The 14,303-nt window shown below is 38.0% G+C and overlaps 2 protein-coding genes across 3 annotated transcripts in view; one reads left to right on the forward strand and one right to left on the reverse strand.

Moving 5' to 3' along the window:
* The window catches only part of AIMP2 (aminoacyl tRNA synthetase complex-interacting multifunctional protein 2), a 4,293-nt gene extending 4,151 nt beyond the window's left edge, over positions 1–142 (reverse strand). The window contains exon 1 of one of the 2 annotated variants that reach the window (XM_010570222.1): positions 1–142. This exon is cut by the window's left edge and continues 17 nt beyond it. In XM_010570222.1, coding sequence (XP_010568524.1) covers positions 1–112 — 112 coding nt within the window. In that variant the 5' untranslated portion in view covers positions 113–142. The other variant, XM_010570221.1, reaches the window with a different exon arrangement.
* A 266-nt stretch (positions 143–408) lies between these two features.
* Positions 409–13,918, forward strand: PMS2 (PMS2 postmeiotic segregation increased 2 (S. cerevisiae)). The gene is given in 17 exon segments (XM_010570579.1): positions 409–737; positions 926–1,065; positions 1,642–1,728; positions 2,866–2,968; positions 3,711–3,894; positions 4,382–4,549; positions 6,521–6,618; positions 7,360–7,459; positions 7,739–7,823; positions 8,316–8,468; positions 9,492–10,404; positions 11,255–11,277; positions 11,280–11,323; positions 11,325–11,422; positions 11,921–12,021; positions 12,939–13,108; positions 13,488–13,918. Coding segments are annotated over 17 exon segments (2,940 nt in total). The 3' UTR covers positions 13,632–13,918.
* The last annotated feature ends 385 nt before the right edge of the window (positions 13,919–14,303 follow it).

Here is a 14,303-nt window from a genome sequence, read left to right on the forward strand (position 1 = left end):
CGGTCGAGGGGAGGCGGTGGAGGTTGGGCAGGCGGTACATGCAGGAGGGCAGCTGCTCCGCCAGCACCTCCCCGCCGACCCTGTGGAAGGGCCTCACCTTGTACATGGGCATGGCGGCAGCCGCCCGCACCGCGCACCCGCTTCCGGCCCGCCGGCGGGCCCGCCCGCCCGCTGCGCCCATTGGGCCAGACGGGAGCACGGCGTCTTATTGACTCACCCGCGACCCAATGCGCGCTGGTGGCTGCCGCACCGCCTCCTTGGCTTCTTTCTATTGGCCAAGCGTTAAGCGAGTCTCCATAGGGCAAAAGGTGCAGCTGCCGGTTCTGACTGGGTGGCCCCATTGACCAGTTGGTGCCAAGGGAGTCGGGATTTTGTTTGACACTGGCGGGCTCTTTTCTCCAGCGGCCAATGACTGAGCGGGGGCGGAGCCTGCGGGGCGGGGATCCTGAGGCGAGGACGGCCCGGCCCGCTGGGTCCCGATGGAGGCGGCGGCGCCCGGGTGAGCGCCTGCCCTGCGGCGGGCTGGAGCGGGGCGCGGCCCGGCCCGCGGCGCTGCGGGTCGCACCCCTCTTCTCCCGTCTTCCCTCCCCTCCCCTCCCAGGCCGCCTCTCCTCACGGGAGGCTCGGGGCCTCGCTCCCCCGCGGTGGGCCGTGCCCTGGCCGCTGGCGCGGTCGCGGCCTCCTCCGTCGCCGCCGGCTTCTCGGTTCCCGCCTCCCCTCCCGGCTTGCTCGGGGAGGCCTGTGGGGCTTCTCGGACGCTCCGCAATTGGATGCGGCCGCCCCGGGGTATCGGTGTTTTCCCCCCTCGCCTCGGCCGTGGGTGCCGGTTGCCCTCGCTTGAGAGGAACGGACGAGCGAGGCGCGGCGAGCCTTGACCGCCCGCTTTGCGCTACCATGTTTTTTCTTTTCCCTCCTCTCTTTCAAGCCTGCAGCCTGCCAAAGCCATCAAGCCCATCGACCGTAAGTCCGTTCATCGGATCTGTTCCGGACAGGTTGTGCTGAATCTTGGTACTGCCGTGAAAGAGTTGGTGGAAAACAGCCTGGATGCTGGAGCTACCAACATCGGTAACCTTCTCATCGTAACGTCGTAAAATTTCATAGACTTCTAAAGTACTTCTATTTCCTCTGTTAGAACAGAGTGCATTTTAACAAATCTGTGCAAATACTTTCTATTTCGGTCGAGCATCTTTGCAGTGATTTTACATCTCGGATAAATAAAGCATTTTGATTGACAGGCTCCAGCTGAGCTCCTAGAAGCACGTGATTTTGTCGGTTACTTTATTTGTAGCCCTTTTTGCCACTAAATAAGGTACGTGGCCTATACAGCAGTGGTGATTAGGCTCTGCTAGCCAGTGGCCTCAAGCTAGCAGAGGCTCAAGGCAGGGTTGCAGTTTCCAGAGTTGCCAGGATGATAGCTCTTATAACTGTTCAGGCAAAAGTGCAATGAAGATCAACTATCTGCAAGTACAGACTGGCTTGCGTTAGATTGCCCGAGCTTTTGACAGCTATGAGGATTTTTTTGTTGTTCAAACTTTACATAGGAAACTGTTATCTGGTAAAGTTACTTTGTAGGACAAAATAAATGCTGAATGCTGTGTATGAATGTACAGAATTAAAAGGCTTTATTACTCAATTTTGTAGATATAAAACTTAAAGATCATGGAGCAGAACTGATAGAGGTTTCAGATAATGGAGATGGAGTGGAAGAGGAAAACTTTGAAGGCTTGAGTAAGTTGAACCTATTTCATGATTTATATTTGGACATTTTGAAAGCATATTTTCAGTGAGAAAGCTACTTGTTTGGTTTTTTTAACAAATTTCCAAAGTTAATAATTTCTATCAGATACTTATCTTTTACATAATGCATGACCTGCAAGACTTGGGCAAAACTACACTGGACTTCTGTAGTGCTATTGTGGTTATAGTTTTTGTAGCTCAGCAGTAGTCTTTGATTTGACTGCTTATTTAAGTGCAACAAAGAACAGAAATAATTATAGAAGAGAAACTCCTATAAATGTTCATTTAGACTCATTCGTGTTGAGTCATCAGTCATTGTTGAAGGAGTCAAGCTTTGTGAAAGTGACTGCTTTTGAGAGGTGAATTATAACCTTGAATATTTGCTGAAAGTGAACTGCCATTGCATGCCCGACTGTCAGATTTTCCATTTGCTAATTTTAAATTGCACAAATGAGAGCAGAAACAGTACTGTATGATAAATGTAACTAGCCACTGCAACAGAAATACCCGCTTCTTTTTTTTTTCCATACAATGAGTAGGGATCGCTTTCACCGTAGGTTATTACTCAGTAACTTTGTGTGTTCACAGTATGTGTATATGTTACATCAGAAACTCTTTCTCGTACTGTTGCAGGACAGTGAAAGTTCAGGAGTGCTGCTCCTAACTCAGTTACCTGGTGACTAGTGCTGCACTGATTGTGTAGATTGAGTCCTCCTCAGCTGTGGTTGTAGTGGAATAGGCTCTTATACCTGTCCACTATATACCATGCACAGCACAGCACTGCAGTCATTTTCTTGCAGGGCGAAATCTGGGACAGGTACATCAGTAGCAGAGGCAGCTACTGTGTACTGCTCCAAGGCATCTTGTAATGCGTATACCAATAATGCTGTGTGAATTTTGGGTGTAAGTATGGACTAACGGTTGTATCTAAGGATTTTAAAGAGATCTTGCTTATAGGAAAAGGAGAAAGGAAACATTAGGTATTTAATTATTTTGTCTCTAATAACTATGTAAAATACAATGAATAGTACAGAAGTTTTTTTGCTTCTTGATACGCATGCAAAAATCTACTTGCATAGACCAGTGTCACTTTAAAGTGAAATATGTATTTTAAATATCTTTTTCCAGCTCTGAAACATTATACATCAAAGATACAAGATTTTTCTGATCTAATACATGTTGAAACATTTGGGTTTCGAGGTGAAGCTCTGAGTTCACTGTGTGCATTAAGGTATAAATATTAAACTTCTTATTAGTTGAAAGTTACTATATGCACCAAAATAACCGAAACTGACTTTTCAGTTTACCATTATTGATAAAATGAGGCTTTGGAAACTTCTAGTTCCTTAATGTTAAGTCAATTTTGAGCAGTAGGTTGCATGACTTCCTGAGTCCTTTCCATCCAAATTTATTCTATGAATCTAAGCATGTGAAATTATTCTATGATTCTAAGTGTCTGATTTGTCCTTTTATGTATAAAATGTAGCGTTACTTAAGTATGCAAATCTTTGCAGGATGGAACTGTCTGTTTGCATAAGTGTTTGATCCTCTGACGTGAAGCACTATAATATCTAAGTGCTGTGTTTGCTAGGCTGTAACTCGTTAAAACTGTATTTAAACTCCTCCCAGACAAACTATACATTTGAAATGGCACAGCTTTTGTACACGGTTCTGTGCATCAGGAATATTCAGCTGTTAGGTATTAATATGAGGAATGTAGTGTGCGACAAAACCAGACTTTAACATTGCATTTTATAGGAGAAGAATGAAAGGGACACAAATAAAAATGTTTGCGTTGTAGCTAGGAAAATATTACACTACTCTTCAGGTATGTTTTTAGTTGTTTGTGGTGAAGAGTTAATTTTAATTAAATTAATAGTATTGATGTAGTTTCTATGCCTGATTAGGTCATGAGGAATGGATAAGAAAATGCAGTGCTGTAAGTAATTCTGTTGCCTCTTTCCCTCCATTAGTGATGTTACCATTTTTACCTGTCATAAGTCTGCAAAGGTTGGGACTCGTTTGGTATTTGATCACAATGGTAAAATTACTCAAAAAACTCCTTTTCCACGACAACAAGGAACAACTGTTAACATACAGCAGTTATTTTATACTTTGCCGGTGCGGCATAAGGAATTTCAAAGAAACATTAAAAAGGTAGGTTAGATCAGAAATTATTATTTCAAAGGAGTGTCATACCCCAGAATTTATGCACTGCTGAATGATACTCCATTCTCTGTAGAATACATTGATTATGTCAGACTATTTTGTGCCTGTCTTATATCTTCATCAAATAAGACAACAGTCTTCCTGTATGCTTTCCTCTTCTGTTTTGCAATAGTTGGTTTTAGAGGTACATTCTCAAATTTTCAGATTTTGAAAAGAACCAATATCATGATCACTGTTGTGTATTTTAAAATCAGGGACTGCTGTGTTATGTCTAAATATCAATCTTGTAAACATGCAGTTTGTTTTTAAGTATGCTATTTTTCTTTTTTTTTTTATTTAGTTTGTAAAGATTTAAAGAAATATTACCACCACCCCCTTTTTGTGTTACCTGCAAATATTGAATGTTTTGTTTATAAATTTTTGTTTTAAAAAGAGACATTTCATATAAATGTGAACTTTCTTTTTTCTTTAATAGGAATATGCAAAAATGGTCCAGGTATTGCAGGCATACTGTATTGTTTCAAAAGGAGTGCGGATTAACTGCACTAATCAAGTTGGCCAAGGGAAAAAAAGCTCTGTGGTATCAACTACTGGAAGTCCTAGTTTAAAGGAAAATATTGGAGCAGTGTTTGGGCAAAAACAGGTATTACTTTTGTTATTGAAAAGAAAGATAATATAGCTGAATAGAGAGATTTTTAGTATCTAATAAATAGAGGGGGTATGGGAAACCTTAAAAAACCGTAAGAGGATGGAGCATGTGCTGGCTTCTAGCACAACCTACAGGTTGAAAAAGGAGAAACAGTTCAGCCTCCACGGATTCCCCTGAAGTTTCTAAATCTGCTTAGACATGTTTTGAAGGAAGAGAAATTATTTAGGAGAAAGGGTTACTGCTTAATATCTCTCTGAATCCAGTTTATGAGCTGTTATGCCAGCAAGCCTCTGGAGGTTTGTGCTTTCAAAAAACAGTATGGGCACCAAGGTCTATATGTCACAAGAACAAGCAATTTAAAAAAAAATCATAAAAATGTTGTGTTGTGAAAGTCTAATCGGGGAACAGAAAACTGAGGTGTTTCTAGCTTTTTCAACCTCTTCCTGTGAAACTAAGTTTCATTAGTGTTCTGGTTAACCTAAAGGTTAACCGTTAATGGGATTGCAGTCAGCCCTTGTAGAGGTATGGACTGTGACGCTTTCTAAATAATAGCTACAAAAATAGTTGTTATCCTCTAGAAGAAAGCAAAGACCAAAAAAAGCGTAAAAACATCCTTCCTACAACCGTATATTACAACCATCAGGAATATTGAGTGGTTGACAGCTGCTAGTTGTGATAAGCACTTCCTCCCTTCACAGTGCCCATATAGAGATTTCAAAGCCATTCATGCTGTGGCTGAAAGACTAGATGAAAGATGTAACTTTGTCTTGCCACATAGCAACAAGCATAGCTGAAAATTCAGTGTTGTCTGATGTGGTTTAACCCCAGCTAGCAAATAAGCACCATGCAGCCGCTCACTCACCTCCCTTACAGTGAGATGGAGGAGAGAATCGGAAGAATAAAAGTGAGAAAACTCATGGGCTGCGATAAAGACAGTTTAATAGGTAAAGCAAAAGCCACACACTCAAGCAAAGCAAAACAAGGAATTCATTTGCCGCTTCCCATCGGCAGGCAGGTGTTCAGCCATCTCCAGGAAAGCAGGGCTCCATTGCACCGAACGGTTACTTGGGAAGACAAATGCCATCACTCCAAACATCCTCCCCTTCCTCCTTCTTTCCCCAGCTTTATATGATGAGCATGACATCATACAGTCTGGAATTTCCCTTTGGTCATTTGGGGTCAGCTGTCCCAGCTGTGTCCACTCCCAACTGCTTGTGCCCCCCCAGTTTCCTCGCTGGTGGGGTGGGGTGAGGAGCAGAAAAGGCCTTGGCTCTGTATAAGCGCAGCTCAGCAGTAACTAAAACATCCCTGTGCTATCAACACTGTTTTCAGCACAAATCCAAAACATAGCCCCATACTAGCTACTGTGAAGAAAATTAACTCCATCCCAGCCAAGACCAGCATATCTGAATAGAATCTTTAGTTTATAGCCTGCATATATAATATCAAATACTTAAATGTAAAACCAGTAGAAGATGCTCTAATGACAGAAAAATAATAGTGGCATGACTGGGAAAATGTTTGTGATAAACATACCTGTACTTAGGCAGCTTGTGATTCAAATAACTTCTTCTTTCAAAAGAAACTTATATTATTCTTTTTGCCTTTTGTTTTTGCATAGAACTTGATTAGATCATATGTATGTAGCTGGAGAGTCCAAATTGTGTCAATCATTTTGTTGTTCTGTCTGTGTACATTTTAAAGTAAGGGGCTGTGAAATAACTAAGGCAAAAGTAGTGGTATCAAAGGATGAGAACAGCCATTCATTAAGGTATTGTTTCTGTTTCTCAGTAAGCAGTGCTACTGTCTTCTAGTACGTTTGGGTATTTTAAGTATTTGACTTGGTCAGCAAACTTGAAAAAACCCACCATTTTATCAAACAGATTATAAGGCTAACAACAGTAAAATAAAAGGAGAAAATCTATACAAGTTTAATGTTTCACTCCCTTCTCTCTTTTTTTTTAGTTACAGAGCCTCCTTCCTTTTGTTCAGCTACCTGCTAATGAAGCTGTTTGTGAAGAATATGGACTCAACACTACTGACATGCCACAAAATCTTTACAGGTAATTAGAAAAGTACAAACCACTGTTGCCAGTGGCATTTTACCATAACCCAAAATGTAAAAAAAAAAAAGTGGTGGTTAATTGTATTAAAAATAACTAAGAACAGCATAGTAGATATTAGTATACAGTTTGGGAAAGACCATCACTTGATTTATGATGAGTGGGAAAAGCAAAACCACTATTCCTTGTCCTAGTTAGTTATATATTACTGTAATCTTCTCCTGAATGTCACCTTTGTCAGTGCTCTGAGTAATTGGACAGATTAATTGTATCCATTGTTTATACCAGTATTTCTTCAGTAGTGTTACTGAGAAATGATATAAGATGAATGTGAATCAGTTTGTGTAAATAAATAACCCTTCACTTTAAGAAAGCGTACTTTTTTATCTCTCACTACACGAGACTGGCAAACACATGCATCGATATCTGACCAATGACAGTTCACAACTGACCTCTCTTCTTCTGCCTTCAGAGCAGAAAAATTACAAATGCCACCTCTTCTGAAATCAGAGCGAGCTACTTTTTCAATTGTCTGATGCTTTTTTGGCACTGAACATCTAGCCTTTGTCAGATAAGGAATTGGGAGAGGAAATACATATATGTATTTATTGATGCTGTATAATAGTGTTTCTTTTAGCCCCTTATAAAATACTCTTCCATTAAATATGCTCAGAGTCAGAAAAATTATTTTTGCTTTGCTCCTCCATTTTACCTTACTGTTATATTATTATTAACAAACAGTATTACAGGCTTCATTTCTCGTTGTGATCATGGTGTTGGGAGGAGTACAACAGACAGACAGTTTTTCTTTATCAACCAACGTCCATGTGATCCAGCAAAGGTGAGGTTTTTATTTTTCTAATGTCACCAGTGCTGACTTGTTCAATGTCCTCTGAAAACCACTGGATTAGTAGCTGATGCGTATATTTGTGGCTTGATGCTGGAATTTCCTGTGTCTCAAGTTTTTGTCTTCGTTATATCTGTTTGTGTGAAGAAAAGCTCAATCATCCAAGACATGATTTAGTATATTAGTTGTTTTGAAGGGGGTTGAATAACACATACTGGTGGGAAATAGAAGATAATGGTATTGACATTTATTGTTTTTTCACCTTCTCTGCAGGTTGTCAAACTTGTGAATGAAGTTTATCACTTATACAATAAACACCAGTATCCATTTGTTGTCCTTAACATTTGTGTAGATTCTGGTAAGTTACAAGTAATTTTCAGTAACTTCAGTAAAGGCGATAACTTCATTGAGGAATAAATTGTATTTATTTAGAGAATATTGTAATTTTTATCTGTATGACTTCCTGTACTGTGGCCTTTTTTTGACCTACATTTGGTGAGGGAGAGATAGGGTCTAGCTGTGGTTCCACCTTTTTCCCCTCCACGTTTTTTTGTACTCAGAAGTAACTTCTTACCTCAAGTAATGAGAAAAAGGCTCTCTTTTGGTTAGCTTAAAAACAAGAAAACTTGTATCATGTTATTGCACAGAATTAGCTTCTGTTTTATTTGCTGGAGTGTTGAGACAGTTGAAAGTTTAATTTGCAGACATACTGTGAATATTAACTGTAGCTTTGGTTTTAGTCCTGTGAAATAAAAATGGAGGGTGAAAGGGCAGAAAACTTTGATCCAAGGGTGGAATTTTTTTAATTTATTTTTCACCTATAATGCGGTTGTTTTTCTTTTTTCTTTAGAGTGTGTTGACATCAATGTAACTCCAGACAAAAGGCAAATTTTACTTCAGGAGGAAAAGCTTTTATTAGCAATTTTAAAAACTTCTCTGATGGAGATGTTTGGTAGTGATGTTAACAAACTGAATGTCAATCACAAACTTTTGGACGTTGCAGGTAGGACACAAAATGTGAAAGTTTTGTTTGATACATGGTAGAGAATTGAAAATGGAAAAATGTGTTTTTAAGAACTCAAAGAGGAAATGGAAGAAAATACCTGGCTGCAAATTGATATACCTTTCAGGGCAGATTTTTCATGTATTGCTTACATTGAAAGATTATTGACATCATATAATAAAGGAGGACCCTAAGTTACTAAGTGTTATGGAAATTATGCATGCCAGCACAACATGATTTACAGTCAACTTTATGGGGAAAAAGTTAAAACAAAATTAATCGATAATGCTTGAAAAAGATTTCTCCCAAGATATTGGAAGACATCTGTTGTTTCCTTTATTTAAATGTCCTTGAGAAAGAATGATTAAGGTCTCATAAATGAAATCTGAAATTTGAGTACAAGTTTGTTGAATTTTTATTCTTTTATGATAACTACAGAAATTGCTGATTCTCTTGTGACTGTATAATCTTTCAAATTTGCTTTTCTGGGTTAACACCACTTTACCCTCCTCATTGCTTTCAACAGAACTTCTAATTTCCTTTTTTACTAACATAGAATCAGTTGTAGCCTGATTCTTACTGTTATTTTAAATTCATCTTTAGTAAAATATGTGTCGGACTGACAGTCTGTGAGGCTGAAGTCCTCTAATTATCTACAAATCGCATACATTACAAGTATCTATTCTGTCATCTCCTTAACACCTTGTCAGTGGCCTTTTATAGTGACCATTAAAGTGTAAGAGCAATTCACTTTTCATTGTCAGTCATTAAAGTTTTATAATAATAAAAATAAACATGCTGAGTGGACTAATTGCTGTTCCAGTTTAAAAAGAAATTACAAATTCATTCACAGAAGTACTGTTAAGTTTTTTAAAGATGTAAATGCTTGTCTGAAGCTTAAGGGCTCCTTTGAGGAGTTTGCTATTTTTCTACCTCTCTTTTGATTCCCTTTACCAAAGCATGTCGTTTAATGTTTCCAGCTAACTTAGAATCTTGAAATATTCTTTATTCTGGTTTTAATAGGCAACTTGAAGAAGACACTTCCTGAAGAGACAGAAAAGCCTCAGGTAGAAATGCTGCCTGACTCTGAGACTGAAAATCCAAGTGGTGAAGGAAAAAGAATAATGACTCTTGCCAGATTAAGGGAGTCGTTCTCCCTCCATCAACTGACAGAGAGTAATTTTCAAAGCCCTAAAAAGGTAAAACAGCAGCACAGCTCCTCTAGACAAATGTCACTTGATACCACTTTGAGTACTGTAAAGACTCACAAGGCAGTCTTGAGTAACGAGTCTGAGAGCTGTCATAAGATGGACTCAAAGATGTCAGTTCCACGCAGATATCTGAGAAAATTAGAAGATAATGCAGATTCTGGATTCTGTAGCACTTCTGAGTCAGATGCCGCATGTAGTACACCAGAAGCTGGGAGCTGCGTCAGTACAGAAAGTGTAATTAATCCTCCTGAAGAAGAATTCTGTAGCTCAGAAGACCAATTTCAAAATGAATGTCTTAAAACTGTTGGATGTAGTGAGAAATCATTGGAACGTGATGTTCAGGTCTTGGGCGCTGAACATAAGTTAAATCAAGTGAATGACTGGACTAATCAAAATAAGTTTTCTCAAGAAGCCAATAGTTCTTCCCCAAGACTAAAATGTTTTAAAAGCAGGAGCTTTAGAACTGAAGCAGATGACTTCAAGGCAGGTAAATGTCCTGAAGTGAAGAATACTGGGAACTATATGCCAAGTGTTGATGTACTGGTGGAAGTTAAAAAGAAAACTGTGCCACTTGAATTCTCAATGAAGGTCTTGGTAGAAAAGGTAAAAAATGTAATACAGCAACAACAGAAAAGAACAGAAACACAAAATTACAGAAGATTTAAAGCAAAAATTAGTCCTGGAGAAAATAAAGTAGCAGAAGATGAATTAAGAAAAGAGATCAGGTATTTTCACCTTCTTAACATATTGTATTCATCAGTTAATAAAAATAGTTAGGGAAGAATATAAGACCTGTCTTGGGGGATGGGCAAGAGGCTTATATCTACTGGTTAGTTTTGGATATATCTTTTATTTAACTTACGCCATTAAAATGTCCATTTGACAAGTTATTTTACCTGACAGAGCAGCCTTTTGAACTAAGTGCAAATGGGCTATGGAAAAAGACACTAAAAAGGCCACAGACATCATAGATTTGGCTTGGTTCAGACTTGTAATTTGCAGTGTAGTCAGAGGAACACCAAATTTCATGATGGATGAGAACGCTCTGAAAAGACACCATAACTCCTATTTCTCCCTAATGTGAATTTGGAATTTGGTGGGACATAGCTGTGAAAATAAGTTCCATTCAAGTGGTCACCGGACAATAAAAGTGCATGTCTTGTTAATTTTGGATTAAAAACAGTGTTAGGAAAGCCTTCTAATTCCGAAAAGAAGGCAAATATGTTAGCTGCCTTACTTCAAAACTGGGATGCTGCCTTCAGTGTTATTCAGTTGGACTATCACCATACTGCCCATTTCTAATTTTATTATCACCAGTGGCTATATTTAAAATGGGAGAATCTTGAATGAGTCCTGTCTTAATGATGGATTGTATTCTGCCAGAAATGACCTCATCAGTCAGTGGCAGATGCAGATAACTGTACTTTTTCACGTTCATATCCTGCTTAAATGAGATGTAAATTTTTGATGTAAAGTGTGTTCTGCAAGGGAGAAAAAGATGTTTTTAAGTTTTACAGTCTAGCATGATAACTGATGAGGTGTAATTTATAATCTGTTTATATTTTCTATATACAGTAAAGAAATGTTTGCAAAAATGGAAATCATTGGCCAGTTCAATTTAGGGTTTATAATAACAAAGTTGAATTCTGATCTTTTCATAATTGACCAACATGCTACCGATGAGAAGTACAACTTTGAGATGTTACAACAACACACTGTTCTTCAAGGTCAGAAGCTGATAGCGTAAGTATTTCCAGTGTTTTAACAATAATAATTTGTAAGTTTCATTAAGTGTTTCAGAAGGATGTCTATGATTATACTTATGTAGCATTTCACACATTCAAAACACCTAAGACAAAAGTTGGTTTCATATCCTGTGTATCAAAGAGTTAATCTTCACAAGAAAAATAAATTCCACAGATACAGTCATAGTTATGCAGTAAGTCAGCGGTCAAACAGATTTCACAGTGGGCTTACATGGCAACCCACAGTTTTGGAAGCACAGTCATACAGTGAGGATATCGGAGACTGCTGTTGCAACAGGGAGTGCTGCCCAACCGATTTAACTGTGCAGAGTAAACTTGGAAGTAATGTGTTCAGTAGTGAGTTTTTCTTTTTTTAACAAAGCAAAGTGAAATGTTTTAATAGAGAGCTCTGTATTAGTATCTCTACATTGCTTCTGAAACTTAAGTGGTCTGCACTATGTGCCTATGCAATACCATATTTTTCTCTCTCTTTCAGGCCTCAGAATCTCAATTTAACAGCTGTAAATGAAACTGTATTGATTGAAAATGTGGAAATATTCAGAAAAAATGGGTTTGATTTTGTCATAGATGAAAATGGTGAGTTTGGGCCAGAATTACTGGAAGTAAAAGAAGTTCAACAGTTTCATCTCATTTATTATGTAAAAATCTCTTTGGGTAGATTATCAGAAACTTCAAAATAATATGTATTATGGTGTGTGGTTTGTTTGGTTTTTAAGACTTATGATTCTGTGGTCTCTTTGCACTATTTAACAGAACATTGTAGAGTATCTCACCAGCCTTCTATAGAAGTTTCTGAAGACTCTTTGGAGTCACTGTTTGACTATGTGGCTGGATGTGTATTTTCTGGATGTGTTATACTGGTACACTTGCAGGTCGCAGCAGGGTTAGATGCAGCGAAATGATAAATCTAGTAATTTTATTAATTAATAGATACCATTGGTAAATAATGTTCTTTGGTTTTCCTTACAGCTTTAGCATTGACTTGCTGTGTACTCTTGAGTGCATTGCCTAACCTGCAAGGTCCTTACTGTTTTCCTTACACAGCAAGAATAATGAAAGTGCTGTGTGTTACCACTTTGCTATTTGGGAAGTCACTACAGACTTTTTCCATATTCTTCATTCCAGAGTCTCCAATTTTTGCGTAAAATGTTATTAATTCTCAATCTCGTACCAACAAAAAATCCTTAATTATTTTGTAATCACATAATTTCAAAATAGCTTCATAAACCATTTGTTCTTTGAAATTGAAGGGTTTGTCAGAAATTAGGTCTATCTGCTTTCAAGTTTACAGGCAATTTTTTTTGTTAATGTTGAAAGGATATCTGACATAGTTATCACTATGGTTAGTTAATAACATCCATCAAAAGACTAAACGTTTGCATATATGCAGGTTACATCCTATTAATGTACCAAAGTAGTTTCTCAGTTCTTCTCTCAAGAAGTGGTAATTTCCTGTAATGCTCTTTTTTCATTAATTACTACAAATCTTTCAGCTCCTGTAACTCAAAGAGTTAAACTAATATCGCTGCCAACAAGCAAAAACTGGACTTTTGGTCCACAAGACATAGATGAGCTGATCTTCATGTTAAGTGACTGCCCTGGAGTCATGTGTAGGCCCTCCAGGGTCAGACAGATGTTTGCTTCTCGAGCTTGCAGAAAGTCTGTAAGTACAGCACTTGATGCTTGTTTTCAAATAAATACTGTATTTTCTGTTGTATTACAGGTGGCTGTATCTATATATATTGCAGGGGAAGTTTATTTACTATTGAGTGTCAACAGCTAATATCCTTTGTTTTGTTCCTTGTGGTTTTTTCTGGTGTAACTTGGGAAAAATATCTGGTAGTTTTTTATTTTGTTGCAGACTAGTGCACTTATGAACATACTTACCCGTGTTTGCTCTTCTGTTCATTTTGTAGGTCTTTGTGCTTTTAATGCCTTGCACGGTGTATTTGCTCTAGTAGCCAAAGTACTGCTCTTATCTGTGTCGGTTGTCATTATGGAGGAAGAAAATAATAATTGGGGTTTTTTGCTTTTACTTGCAGGTGATGATTGGAACTGCGCTGAATGTGCAGGAAATGAGAAAACTGGTCACACATATGGGTGAGATTGAGCATCCCTGGAACTGCCCCCATGGAAGGCCTACTATGAGACACATAGTCAGTTTAGACTTGATTTCACCAGAATAAGTCGATTTCTGTTTATTAACATTTCCTATTTTAATTGTCGGTGATATTTTGAGCTTTTATCATGACTCTTATTTTGAGTAAAAAAATTTTAGCCGGTCTTCAAATTTGAAAACAATAGCACTTAAAGGCATTCAGCAGGGTTTCATTGTTATTCCTATCAAGTCAACAATATCAACCTACTGGAATTCATGTGTAAATAATGTTTCTTTTATTGCAATTTACTCAATGTGTTACTTATTTTTGCAATCAAGACTTTTAAAAAATAAATATAAATGTTTATATATAAAGATCAAGAGTAGGTGAACCTCATTTATAGTAAGTACACTGATTCTTAAGTGGAATGTGAATTTGTCTCTAGTAATGCCATAAAACAAACATTTAACTTTCTATGTTTCTACATCCTGTATATGGTAATTTTAAAGAAAATGTAAATGATATACAAGTGAAAATACATTTTTTACCTTATACTAAAGCTGGGTTTCATTAGATGATTCCTTCAAGCATTAATATTGCCTTTAATGATTAACTTACTGGTATTTGTGTTTAAGGCTTGAGTAGAATAATTCATATGGCTTACTTACTTTTAGTTACCATTGTTCCCATCCATATTCCAAACATTTTTTTCAAGAACAGGGATTCCTTTTCTGAGAATGAAGGGTAAAAAGCTGTCTC

The sequence above is a fragment of the Haliaeetus leucocephalus genome, unplaced genomic scaffold (genome assembly GCF_000737465.1).
Source record: "Haliaeetus leucocephalus isolate CR32 unplaced genomic scaffold, Haliaeetus_leucocephalus-4.0 Scaffold295, whole genome shotgun sequence".
In the NCBI taxonomy this organism is placed as follows: Eukaryota; Metazoa; Chordata; class Aves; order Accipitriformes; family Accipitridae; genus Haliaeetus; species Haliaeetus leucocephalus.